Raw genomic sequence first — 12,914 nt, forward strand, 5'->3', positions numbered from 1 at the left:
GGCAAATAAAACGGTTTCGCAGACCAAACGGATGTCATATATTTCTTAGTTTATTTGATTGAGTCTCATCCTCAATTCTTGTGTTTATCCCTCGGGATAGATACAAGATTTGAGATAGAGCGCTCTTTCATTTAAACTGCGAAAAATATGAGGTCAGTTTGATTTCATATTTTTCTAAAATTATATATATATATACGTAAATTAAAATGTCCTCTCGAAGCGGGCGATGGGATTTCGATTCCGGCTGCCGATCGCTTCTTACAGGCGACCCCCCAACAGTCCTTTTCTCTTCTTTTTTGTGCCGACAGGCTTCAACCTATTGTAAGCTTAATCCCTTTTCTGATTTATAACATTTATTTGATCTCTAAATCTCAATTCCCCTATTTGGTTTATAACAAACTTGGGCTTCAACCTATTCTAAGCTTGATCCCTTAGCTAGATCAATTTAACTTCTTCCATCTTGGTTGCATGTAAAATTGTGATGGTAGATTTGTATCATGGAGGTGTTATCTTAAGCAGAAATCATTCCAGTTTGAGCACTAACTTCTGAATACATCAAGCATCACAACAACTCAACAGCAATGTGCTCTCAAACAAACCACTTGCAAGGAACAAATATAGACCGTCATTCCTAAACAATCAGAATTAATATCAACCACTCAATTAAAATTGGACTTATAAATACCTCACTGTATTCAACACAGAAGAGAGTATATATACACATTAAATTACTGATTCATACAACTCCATCTCTTCTCATTGCAATTCTCCATGGTTTTAGGGCCTTGATGTCGACATCTGAAATTTGAGTGATGGTGGCATTGTTGTGTATGCAGTTCCATGTAGAATTTGCCCTTCTGATGTACTTGATTGAGATGAAGGAGTTTCTATGAGTGATTAGAGGCAGGGAGAATGAGGAGGTAGAGAGGAATTGATGTGAGAAAAAGAGAGAAAGAGGGAGAAGGATGAGTATTAGTGTTGCTGCTAGGGACAGCTATTTAGTCAGACATATCCAATGCATTCCTATATGGCTCCATAGATGAAAAAATCTACATGGAACAAACGTAGGGTTTCAAAAACTCACAATTTTCACATCACACTCGTCTCCTCTGCAAAGCCATATATGGCCGCAAGCAAGCACCATGAAAGTGGTATTCAACATTCTCAGGATACATCAAGCAGCAAGGCGCTTCACCACTAGCTCAATTGAACCTTCCCTTTTGCTCTATAAAACCGCCACAACACAAATCTATCTTCTCATTTGTGTTGACATCATCGTCGCTGGTAATGACCCTCACCTCACACAACAAATTATTCACAACCTCCACAATCAATTCTAACTGAAAGTAGGCATTCAATTTACACGCTCGCCTATTCTTACAACAATCTCCCTACACTGAATTACTTCAAACTGCTAGCATGACAACTTCAAGGTTGTATCCAGCCCCATATCCTTCAAATATACCTCAGACTCATAGCATTCTACAACCATTCCCCAATCCAACACCACAAAATTGCTGGCTCACTACAACACCTCACTCTAACATGACCGGACATTTCCTTTGTTGTAAATCAAATCTATCAATACATGCATCATCCTCTCAATCAACATTTTCTCCTTTCTCCTCATCAAAAGAGTCCCACACTATCTAATTGGCAACCTAAACTAGGGTCTACCTCCCTCCAAAGGTGACCTAACTCTAAGAACATTCTCAGATCCAGATTGGGCAGGAGACCACTCTGATCGGCGATCTACTACCGGCATCAACATTTTCCTTGGCCGCCATCACCAATTCACTGGAAAGTCCAGAACGAAAAACTGTAGTTCATTCATCCACAAAAGCAGAGTACAAGGCCCTAGCTGCTCCCACAACTGAATTGGTCTAGTTACGCTGCCTTCTACAAGATCTGGAAGCACCACAACAATATCCCAATCCAATCTTTTGTGACAACACATTAGCAATAGCGATTGCCAACAATGCAATCTTTCACGGTCGCAACAATCACATTGAGATCGATTTTCATGCCACACTCGATCACATTGCGGCCAAGGCAATCACAATCAGCCACATCAACGCAGAAGACCAGACATTACATCTTCTTACCAAAAATCTCTCCACGACAAGATTTCTCAAACTTCGCAGCAAACTTCATATTCAATCCCTTTAATCCTCAGTTTGAGAGTACCTCTCTATACATCAAGCACCTCTGTGCTCCAAAACATACCACGTGCAAGGGAAAAATCAAGACTGTCCCTCCTAAAAATTAGAATTAATATCAACTGCTCATCTCAAACATTACTTATAAATACCTCTCTGTATTCAACATGAAAGAGAATATATACATATAGTAAATTACTGATTCTTGCAACACTGTCTCCACAATTCATCCTAACTATCACCTAACTAGCATTCTTGAGTGATAATTCCAGTTACATAATTTGAAGATTATAAGTCATAGTTCTTCATTAGCTCAAGTTGTCATCTGTCTCAGTTTTAGTTCATTTTAAATGAAAATATACTTTAAACTCTTGTAAGGATGACAATTTTCTTGAAAAATCTATAAAATTAAAGTTTTCAATCTTCAAACTATGAGTTGCTGCGGTTGAAATGTTATGGGTATGATAGTTCTTCTCATTTACATTGAGTGGAAATAGACTATTATTCTCATGCTTCATTAAAATACATGACAGATCTGAGTGGCTCATTATTATAGATCTATAATCCACACGCTCTTGAAAGATTGGTGAGACTAGGAGTTGATTGTGAGTTATCATTAAGTTTTTAGAATTTCACTCCATGAAAGACCACAAAAATTTAATAGATTTTTGAGTTCATTAACCAAAGGTTTAGTACAATCAAAGAGACCTTAAAAAAATATTCTATAATAGCTAACTGAAGATCACAAAAGTGTTGCTGTTTTTCATCTTTTTATAGTTATGCATAATTTAATTATTTGGCTCTCTTCTTCATGAACAAAATTTATGCTTTTAAAGTGAAAAAATTAGGCCTAATACATCCTTTGTCAATAAGTCCTATAAATGAACCTTGCGTTTCTAATGTTTAATAATCTCCATAAGATACAAATCCTTAGAAATTGGAGTGCTATCCATAGTTTGATCTACGACAAGCTCAATTTCTTGATCAGGTTGTAAGCCACCCAAATCTTTAGGAAACACATTAGCAAATTTCTTGCACTATAAATACATTGTCTAAACTTCGCCTTGTTGGTATCTAGCAAAATAACCAACATAATTTGGGGCAAGCATCCTTTTTTACTTTAAATGCTTTCACCAAACATGACATTGGGCTCCTCTAGCACCCTTAAAACTAAATGGTGCAACAATAGGCATACAAAAATTCACTCTTCTTTTATCACATTAAATGATAACATGATATATAGCTGATTCACACCACCAATCTCAGCTGATGATAATACAATTTATGTAGTAAGCATATGCACATTCTTCTTAACAGCATATGCACAATATTGAACCTTGTATGATACAAGTGTCAGTGATAACACCGCCTCATCTTTTAGTTGTTATTTTTCATAAATATTAGTAAATATATTGAGTTTATAGGCTATTGAAAAAATGAAATCATTAAATATATTAATGATCAAGAAAAACTAGAGGAATCTACCCCCATTTACTCGACTTAAAAAAAGTTATGAGTGGATTGATATAAATCAATATCTAATATGTCTTCATACCATTTTGTTACATATTGGGTCTAGAAGGCATATGCTCAAACGATATATCATGTAGGGACTTAATCATAAGACCAGTGAGACAAATTTCAAGCGCTTGGCTATGATCAAGTAAACACACACACACACACACATGAGTGCAATCTTGATGTTAGTGCAAATCTTAATCTTTTTAGTTAAGAACCATTCTTTATTGATTTTATTAAATCAATAGAAATTTTGATAGTTTATTATTATTGAAAACTAAACATCAATTGATAGAATAAAAATAAATCAACAACGCAAAGCAGGGATGAATGTAGAAGTGCATAGTTGTTAGGATCACTCCAGTAATTTGGGATAATACAACATAATTTTTTTTAGAGGAAATGATTTTAAAATGTGGACTTTTTTTTTTGGTTAAGGCATGTTTGGGCATTTTTTTGCTCTTTTTTTTACCAAATACAAAGAAAAATTGTTTGAAAGCTTATACTATTTATTTGCTTTAAAAACATGTTTAGAAATGAAAATGGAGAAGTTGTCAAGTGTTTATTAGCATAATTTAGTATTTAATCCATAATCGTGTTAAATATCCTTTTGAAAACTTGTTCAAGACTAGTTAATCAAATTCATATTCATCATCACTAACTAGTTATTAACGAGAAAAGCATCAAAATGGTCCCTTAATTCTTTACAAGGGGTTCTTTTAGTCTCAGAGTTTATAAAAATATTAATTTAGTCCTCAAACTCTTTTAGTATTGATTGAAATAGATCACATTGATGAATATTTTAATTCTCATGAAAATAGCCTGGGGATTAATTTAACGCTTTTATGAAGTCTGGGATCAAAATAGCCTCATGTTAATAATTAAGGGACTATTTTGGCATTTTACTCATTTATTAAATTAAAATTATCTTTGTCAGTTCCCAATTCCAAGATTGAGAAGTGGATGGTTGCATTAGGTGGTCGACATACAGGTTAAAATTGCCGAGAATTTGACATGAATTCCTTAAATCTTAGTGTACATATTAGGGTGTCCCCTGGAAGCTACGTGTTGTATTGCTCGAAAACACTGAAAAGTGTGCAAGGGTTGCTGCATAGACACTTAGGTATAGTGTAAATAAGGAAGAATTCTCATATTATGGATGTATGCGGGCATAGAAATTAGTCCATGAAATTAATATTAGCATAAAAACTTCAAGTATAGTAAATCTCACATTTAAATTAATAAAATTAGTAGATATTATGATTTATAGGAAGATAATATTTTATACATTCAAAAAAACTAAATTAAGGATGTTGATAGTTTAGGTTTTTAATTTTGGTATTTAGGTATTAGTCGTATTAGAAATGATATATGTGTAATTATAGATAAGAATTTGAAGGATAATGTTGTAAAAATTAATAGAATTAGAGATAAAATTATCGTTTAAAGATTTTTTTGATATTAATATTCTTATTGTTATAAGTGCTTATGTTCTCTATGTAGGTTTGGATATATATTCAAAAGAAAATTTTTGGTATGACTTAGAAGAGTTAATACAAAAGATATCTCTTGAAGAAAGAATTTTTATTAGAGGAGATTTAAATAAATTTGGAGGTAAAATGATAGAAGATTTTAAAAGTATTTGTGATGATTATGATTTTGGAGTGACTAATGAAGAAGATAGAGCTATATTGGATTTTGTTTTAGTTTATGATTTTGTTATTGCTAGTACTTTATTTATGAAAAGATATTAGATTGTTATCACTTACAAGATTAGATCTAATAAATACAAATTGATTATTTTTTTTAGAGAAAAATGGATCGTCGAGATTGTAAAGATTGTAAGGTCATTCTAAGTGAAAATTGAAGTTTCCAACATCAATTATTAGTTTTGAATCTTAAGATGAAAAGTTGGAAGGTGAAAAATACTAGAAAATATTGTCATAGAATTGGATTATGACACTTGAAAGACATAAATAAATTTTATGATCTTAAGATTTGAATTATTCATGAAGAAGCTAATGCTATGTGGTCTAAAGTAATAAGTACTGTTAAGTAAGTTGTACAATATATTTTAAGGGAATCAAAAGGAAAACACTTGCAAATAAAATTTTTAGTAGTGGAATAATAATATGCAAAAAAGATAAAAAATAAGAAGTTTTGTTATAAAAGTTGGTTTAGATGTAAAAGCTTGGATAATTAGCAAAAGTATAAAGTGACTCGTATGAAGTCTAAGAGAATAATTTGTCATGTTAAGAATTATATTTTTAATGATATTTATAATAAATTAGATATTAAAGTTGGTGAAATATATATGTATGAACTCGTCAAGCAAGGAGATAAGAAAAATAATTATTTAATCATGTAAAATGTGTTAAAGATGAAAATCAAATAGTACATTTTCTTAGATGAGGATATTCAACATAGTTTGGTAGTTGATAAACTTTTCATTAAGGATTCTGAAAGTACAATTGATTTTAGTTATCTTAATATCATAAGTAAAAATAAAGTTTTTTATTTTCATGTCGCATTAATAAAACATTAGTTGAGGAGACTTTAAAGAAAATGTTGTGTGAAAAAGTCATATTACCTGTTATTATTCTAATAAAAATTTGGAAATGTTTATGAAATCTGAAGATTACTTGACTTACTAAACTTTTTAATATTATTATAAAAACTAAAAAGATGTTTGATGAGTGGAAAAAACCTGTTCATTTATATTTTTAAGAATAAAGGGGATGCACAAGAGGGTGCAAATTATAGACTAAGTTATTCTATCATATATTAAAGTTATGGGAGAAAATAATTAATCATGTGTTACAACTTAATACAAAAATTTTTCAGAATCAAATTGAATTCATGTCGGGCAAGTCTACTATGGAAGCTATACATTCATTGATAGGTTTGATGGAGAATTGTTGAGAGAACAAGGAGGATCTTTGTTGATTTAGGGAAAAACTTATGATAAGGTTCCTAGAGAAGTGCTTTGGAGAGTTCTAGAAATAAATGTGTTGATATTACTTATATTCAAGTCATTAAAGATATGTATACTAGAGTTTTTACTAGTGTTCCAACACAATGAGGATTAATCAAGTATTTTTCTATTTCAGTTGGATTATAATAGGTTTCATTTTTAAGCCCCTATTTTTTTGCTCTAGTTATTAAAGATATGTATACTAGAGTTGTTAGTAGTGTTCCAACACAATGAGGATTAACCAAGTATTTTTCTATTTCAGTTGGATTATAGTAGGTTTCATTTTTAAGCCCCTATCTTTTTGCTCTAGTCATGGATGTTCTTACTGGACATTTCCAGGAGGATGGACCATGTATGCTTGTCGCCAACAATGTCGTTATTGTGGATAATGTTAGAGAGAGAGAGAGTTCAGGAAAAAAATAATTTTTGAAGGTCAACTTTAGAATCTAAAGGCTTTCTTTCAAGTAGATTTAAAAATAAATATATGGAATATAATTTTAGTAGTAGATCTAGTGGCGGGGTTGTAAAAATTGGTGATTAAGTAATTAAAAAAGAGTGAATGGTCCAGATATCTTGGATCTTGTTTAAATTGATGGTGATATAGATGGGGATGTTATTAGTATAGTTCAAGTTGCAATGCTTATGATGGAAAATGTTGACCTGTAAAGGAGGATCATAAAATTAAGTTGAGTGATGCTAAGATGAGGATACTTTAGGTGGATGAGTGTCTTTACACTTAAAGACAAAATGCGAAATGAATATATTTGTGAATGGGTTGGAATGTAGCTCCGGTGACAAACAAGATTAGAAAATGCTAGCTTAGATGTTTTGGTCATGTAAAATGTCGACCATTTGATGTCCCGGTTAAGAGAACAGATGTTTTAAATTTGACTTGTGTTAAGAAAGGTAGGGATAGGTCTAAAAAGGACTTGGACATGTAAAAGCGATTTTAATTTATAAGAATTAAATGAAAATATGACACTCAATACGACATAATGGAGAAAAAGATTTCATGTAGCCGACCCAACTTTGTAGAAAAAGGCTTGTTGTAATTTTTGTACTCTTTTATTGAATTTTTTGCTTAATCCACTTTATCAGTAATGAATATTATTTAATTAGTCAATATATTTAAACCATGATTTATTTTAACAATATTTTATTAAAATTATAATCATTTATCTAATTTAGCATAATAAATAATTAAATTTTATTTAATATGTTTGACACTCTACATTTCATACTGTAAGCCTTTTGACGCATCTTATATTTTATTTTTCAAGGTTTCTGGTGAATATTCAATGATCAAAGCTGGTGGTGTTCTTAAAATGGTCGATGAAGAAAAGGTGATGATGGAATCTCTGCTGTGCCTTAGAAGGGCTGGCGCAGATATTATCTTGACATACTTTGCTCGTCAGGCAGCTACTGTTCTCGCTGGGGGTAAACAACCCGGCTTTTAGCATCTTCAAGCTTGAGTTTTGTTTTCTAAATTTTATTTAATTTATTTTTATGTTTTGTTCTCTTTGTATCTCTCTGTGAATTTTTTTTTCTTTTTTTTCAATATTTAAATATGAATTTAATATATTTAAGTTTGTTACATTCCTTTGTGAAATAGTCTACAATATTCAAAATCATGCACAGTTCCAAAGTGTGTGCCAGCCATGCTCTATTTTGTTGAGCACTCGCAGCTGTTAAGACTGTAGATAATGTTCTGCCATCCTTACAAGATGAAAGGATCTGAAATGATGATGCTTTCTTTTAGTCCTTCAAGTTTACTCAGTAGTGGGATTAAGTCTCACCTATATTGTATGAAACTTAGTGTCGAACTGTGAAAATTCATGGATAAATTGACTAGGGATGAAGAAAATAAGTCAGTCTATTAAGATGTTTGTCTGGAAAAATCAAGAAGGATAAATATTAGGAAGATTTACATACCTACCACTCAATACTCATGTATTTACAAGTCAAACACCTAAACTTCAATTTTTACATGTCGGTCATTATTCCTATGAATGAAAATGTGTTTCACTTTTTAGAAATTAAATAGTGGTAGTTTTGATGTGATATGAGAGATTTGGATGGTATAAATGCAAATAAAGTAAAGTTTATGCATGAGAATTGAGTGGTATGTATGTAAATACCCCTAGATTTTATAGTTATGGTGGAAGTGATGTCTAGTACATATAAGACGTTAAAAATTATAATTTGGGGGTTTGGATATGCAGAACATGGTAAAGAAAACATGTCAATCTGCAGCTACATAAAGTTAATGTCGAGGTATAATCTTAAGATAATATTGGTAAGGCAGCATATCTTGAACACATGTTGACTAAGATTTTGCTGGAAAGAATATAAAACAAGATTCATAAAATTGATCCCAAATAGTTTCATCAAGCTAATGATTTTGATGATGTTGATACAAATCTGGTACTATTTGTCCTTTTCTCAAATGGTTGGAATTGGCTATCATGCTTCTCTAAGAAAGTTCTAGAAGTGCAACTTTTAGAGGCAATGGGATAATATTGGTCTCCATTGTCATGAAGCATCAATGTGCAGTAGCCATGCTTAGTCAAATAAGTTGCAGAGCACTACTTTGAATGACCTTCCTAAAGTTGAATTATTGTTTGCTTTCTTTGATTTCATATACAAATAAATCAAATGTACTAGTGATATTGTCTGCTTAAGAGCCAGGCTAAATTTGGCAAATACAGCCCAGTTTTCTTGACATTCTATACCAGATTCCCCTCTTGAGGGTAAATTCTATTTTTCATTTTCAGCTATGATGTAAAAATCATCTCTGAATTTAGTTTCATTTGTTGTTTATCAAGATTTTATTTTATTCAGCAGTTAAAAAGAAAAAAAAAAGAAACTTGGAATGAAATTTGTGCATCTTATACAAGAATTTTTTTCTTGGAACCTTTATCTCAATTCTCAAGCTAGGACATTACTTCACTTGAGAACTCCAAAATGAATAGACTTTCAGACAAATATTCTTGGCATGCCTTGTATGAAATATATATACAACAAAATATTATCAAAAATATGAAGTTGCCATGTGTTAAATCCTTATAATAGGTGCAATATTGATTTATTCACCATCATGATCTGGCTTCTAATTTTAAGTATGAAATGTGATACTTATTTTTAGCATCATATCCATCACGGTCCATGGTGAGTTCTAGAAAGAGCCGAGGAAGCAATAATCTTCGTCATTGTTGATATTGGTAATCCAAATTGCACCTAAACATTTTAAAAAATGAGGGGTGTTTCTTATTCTCCTATGATGTTTTGCTTGTCGGTCGTAAGGATGGTCATCTTTCATAATATACGCACCATAATGAAAAATATACTTATGATCTATATGGATTCGTGTCAATCCTCGTAGGACATCCATGAAAAGGCTCTCCCATAATTGAACGCATGCAGTTCTGCGTGTGTACTCTCCCAAATAACCTTCCAATAACTCATTTATTGGGGGTTATTGAGAGTAACCCCCCAATAACCTACCAATACATTCCACGATTCCGTGCTCATATTTTTTGCTGTTTTTCGGAAGTTTTGTCAGGTTATTGGGGGAAACACCGACATAACCCTCCAATATCTTCCAAATAACCTATATACGTATATATTTGTCCCCATAATTAAGTTAGCAATGGGAATGGTGTATATGATCCTTACTTCCTATTTGAAGGCTTTTAGGCATAACAATGTATACTTCCCTTCGGGAACTCGACCACAATCAAATGCATTTTTAGATAATAGATATATCTATGAAAAATTTAGACAGTTTTATTCACTCTTAAGTGTTTAATTTAGGTAATTCCTACTCAAATTTTTTTAGCATTCTACAATAACTCTAATTATAATTCCACATGTATCTCTTATTTTATTAGAAGGGCTCCAAGTGCATCCTTGAAAGTATTAGTAGTCACTTCATATGGTTCCTTATATATCCCTATTTTCTCTTTTCCTATGGGAACTTCTGATTGGTCTTCATGGTGCATACAAAGTGTTTCAATGAATACAAAGAATTTATAAACAAACCTCCTCACATACTAATATTAATGCAGCATATCAAGAAGGATCCAATTCATAATTTGTTAATTCCTTCATTTTTAGGATTATTGTATTGTTCAACTGTTATTATAACTTTGGATTCATTTCATGGTTATGATATTTAATTTTTAAAAAAAATGGTATTAATTATTTAGTTTATTGATGCAAGGGTACATTCAAGTGTTTGGTAGATGTCTTTTTTGAACCTTGTCATGCCAACTTTATTCTTTAGGATGACAACTTAGTGGCTAACAACCAGACTCAATTATTTGGTTAGATATGTGGTTTTATTCATGTCTTTTAATCTTATTTTTGGATGATTCCCTTCTTTTGACATCCCATAAATCTCTCAATACCATTCCCTTCATATCAATAATTGAATCGTAAGTTCCAACTTAGTTCGACTGCACGACATGATGAGGCTCGAATTTTATTTGAACCTAAGTTAGAACTATTTATTATGTGTGTAATCTATTTATTAGACATGATGAATCATTAAAGACATCATGTAAATTAAAGAAAAAAATAGTAGTAAATTGAGATTATATGAGATCATTATTATTTTCTAAATATCATGGTTATGAAGCTGGTATATGTCAATTCTAAAAAAGTTGAGTGCTATTAATGGAAGAGTGTTTAGGTAATGATCATTTTGTTTTGCAAAAACTAGTATCTCTATGGTTTATAAAGGCGCACTTTGAATTAGAAATTCTTTTTTATTTTGGAATATATATATATATATATATACACACACCGCACAATTCTTTTGTATTTACATATCTAACACTTGAAATTAATATTTGTACATAGCATTTCGATGTTATAAGCCGATATATATTTCACTTTTAAAAATGTAATGATGTTATTTTTTATGTGATTTTAAAGTTTTGAATGTTGCGCATGCAAATGTGAAAGTTTAGTTGTTAGATATGTAAATGCATAAGAATTATGTGGTATGTATGTAAATGCTTTTTTATTTGATCTATTAAGCTTCCTCATAATTCATTAAATATCCTAGTAAATGTCCGCTCCTTCATATATAGTATTTTTTATGTCAACGACAGAAATGTATATGAAATGAAAAGATATTCCGCCTCTGTTTTGAATGTTGCGAATGCAAATGTGTAAGTTTAGTTGTTAGATATGTAAATACATAAGAATTATGTTGTATGTATGTAAATGCTCTTTTATTTCATCTATTAAGCTTCCTCATAATTCATTAAATATTCTAGTAAATGTCCGCTCCTTCATATATAATATTTTTTATGTCAAAGGCAGAAATGTATATGAAATGAAAAGATATTCCGCCTCAAAAATTTATATAGAATAGGGAGATAACAATTGACACGACCTGAAACAGATCAAAAGATGACATGACTTCTGATTGATCGATGAAGGCTCGACTTAAAATTGGAAGTCTATAGTATATGAAGAAAAGGACATTAGAGCATATAAGAAGTATCTTGATTTCAAGATTGAAAGATTCTAGTCCGGGAGAATAATCTCATTGATTGAGAAACTTTCCTCTGGCTAAGTGAACAATGTCCGCGTTAGCACGTGTTTTGGTTCCAGCCTGGAATGACATTCAGGTCCGGTTAGCTGAGAATCGTTTCTCACTTTTATCTGGTTGTGTGGACAACGTCCGCACCATGATTTGCTTCAATTCCAATCAGGGAGAATAATCTCGTCGATTGAGAAGCGTTCCTCTAGCTGAGCGGATAATATTCCTGCCAGTACTTGTTTTGGTTCTAGCCCGGAATGATGTTCAAGTGCCGTTGGCTGATAATCGTTTCTCACTTTAGTCTAGTTGTGTGGACAATGTCTCTGCCATGATTTGGTTTGGTTCCAGTCAGGGAGAATAATCTAGTTGATTGAGAATTGTTTCTCTGCCCAAGTGAACAATGTCCCCACCAATACTCGTTTCAGTTTCAGCTCAGAATGAAGTTCAAGACCCGTTGGCTGAGAATCATTTCTCACTTTTGTGTGGTTGTGTATAACATGTCCCCGCCATGACTTGCTTTGGTTCTAGTATTGGAGAATAATCTTGTTGATTAAGAATCGTTCCTCTGGCTGAGTGGACAATGTCTCCACCATTACCTATTTCAGTTCTAGCCTAGAATGACACTCAAGTCTCATTGGCTGAGAGTCATTTCTCCTTTTGATTTGGCTGTGTGGACCATGTATTCGCCATGACCTACTTTGTCTGGCTG

The 12,914-nt window shown here is 32.0% G+C and overlaps 1 protein-coding gene across 1 annotated transcript in view; it reads left to right on the forward strand.

The window, feature by feature from the left end:
• The window catches only part of LOC110024717 (delta-aminolevulinic acid dehydratase, chloroplastic-like), a gene marked incomplete at its 5' end in the record, with an annotated part of 46,139 nt that extends 37,853 nt beyond the window's left edge, over window positions 1-8,286 (forward strand). The window contains 1 exon segment of the mRNA XM_020724843.1: window positions 7,932-8,286. Coding sequence (XP_020580502.1) covers window positions 7,932-8,108 — 177 coding nt within the window. The 3' untranslated portion in view covers window positions 8,109-8,286.
• Window positions 8,287-12,914: the final 4,628 nt, after the last annotated feature.

This window comes from Phalaenopsis equestris, unplaced genomic scaffold (genome assembly GCF_001263595.1).
Source record: "Phalaenopsis equestris unplaced genomic scaffold, ASM126359v1 Scaffold000271, whole genome shotgun sequence".
NCBI lineage: Eukaryota > Viridiplantae > Streptophyta > Magnoliopsida > Asparagales > Orchidaceae > Phalaenopsis > Phalaenopsis equestris.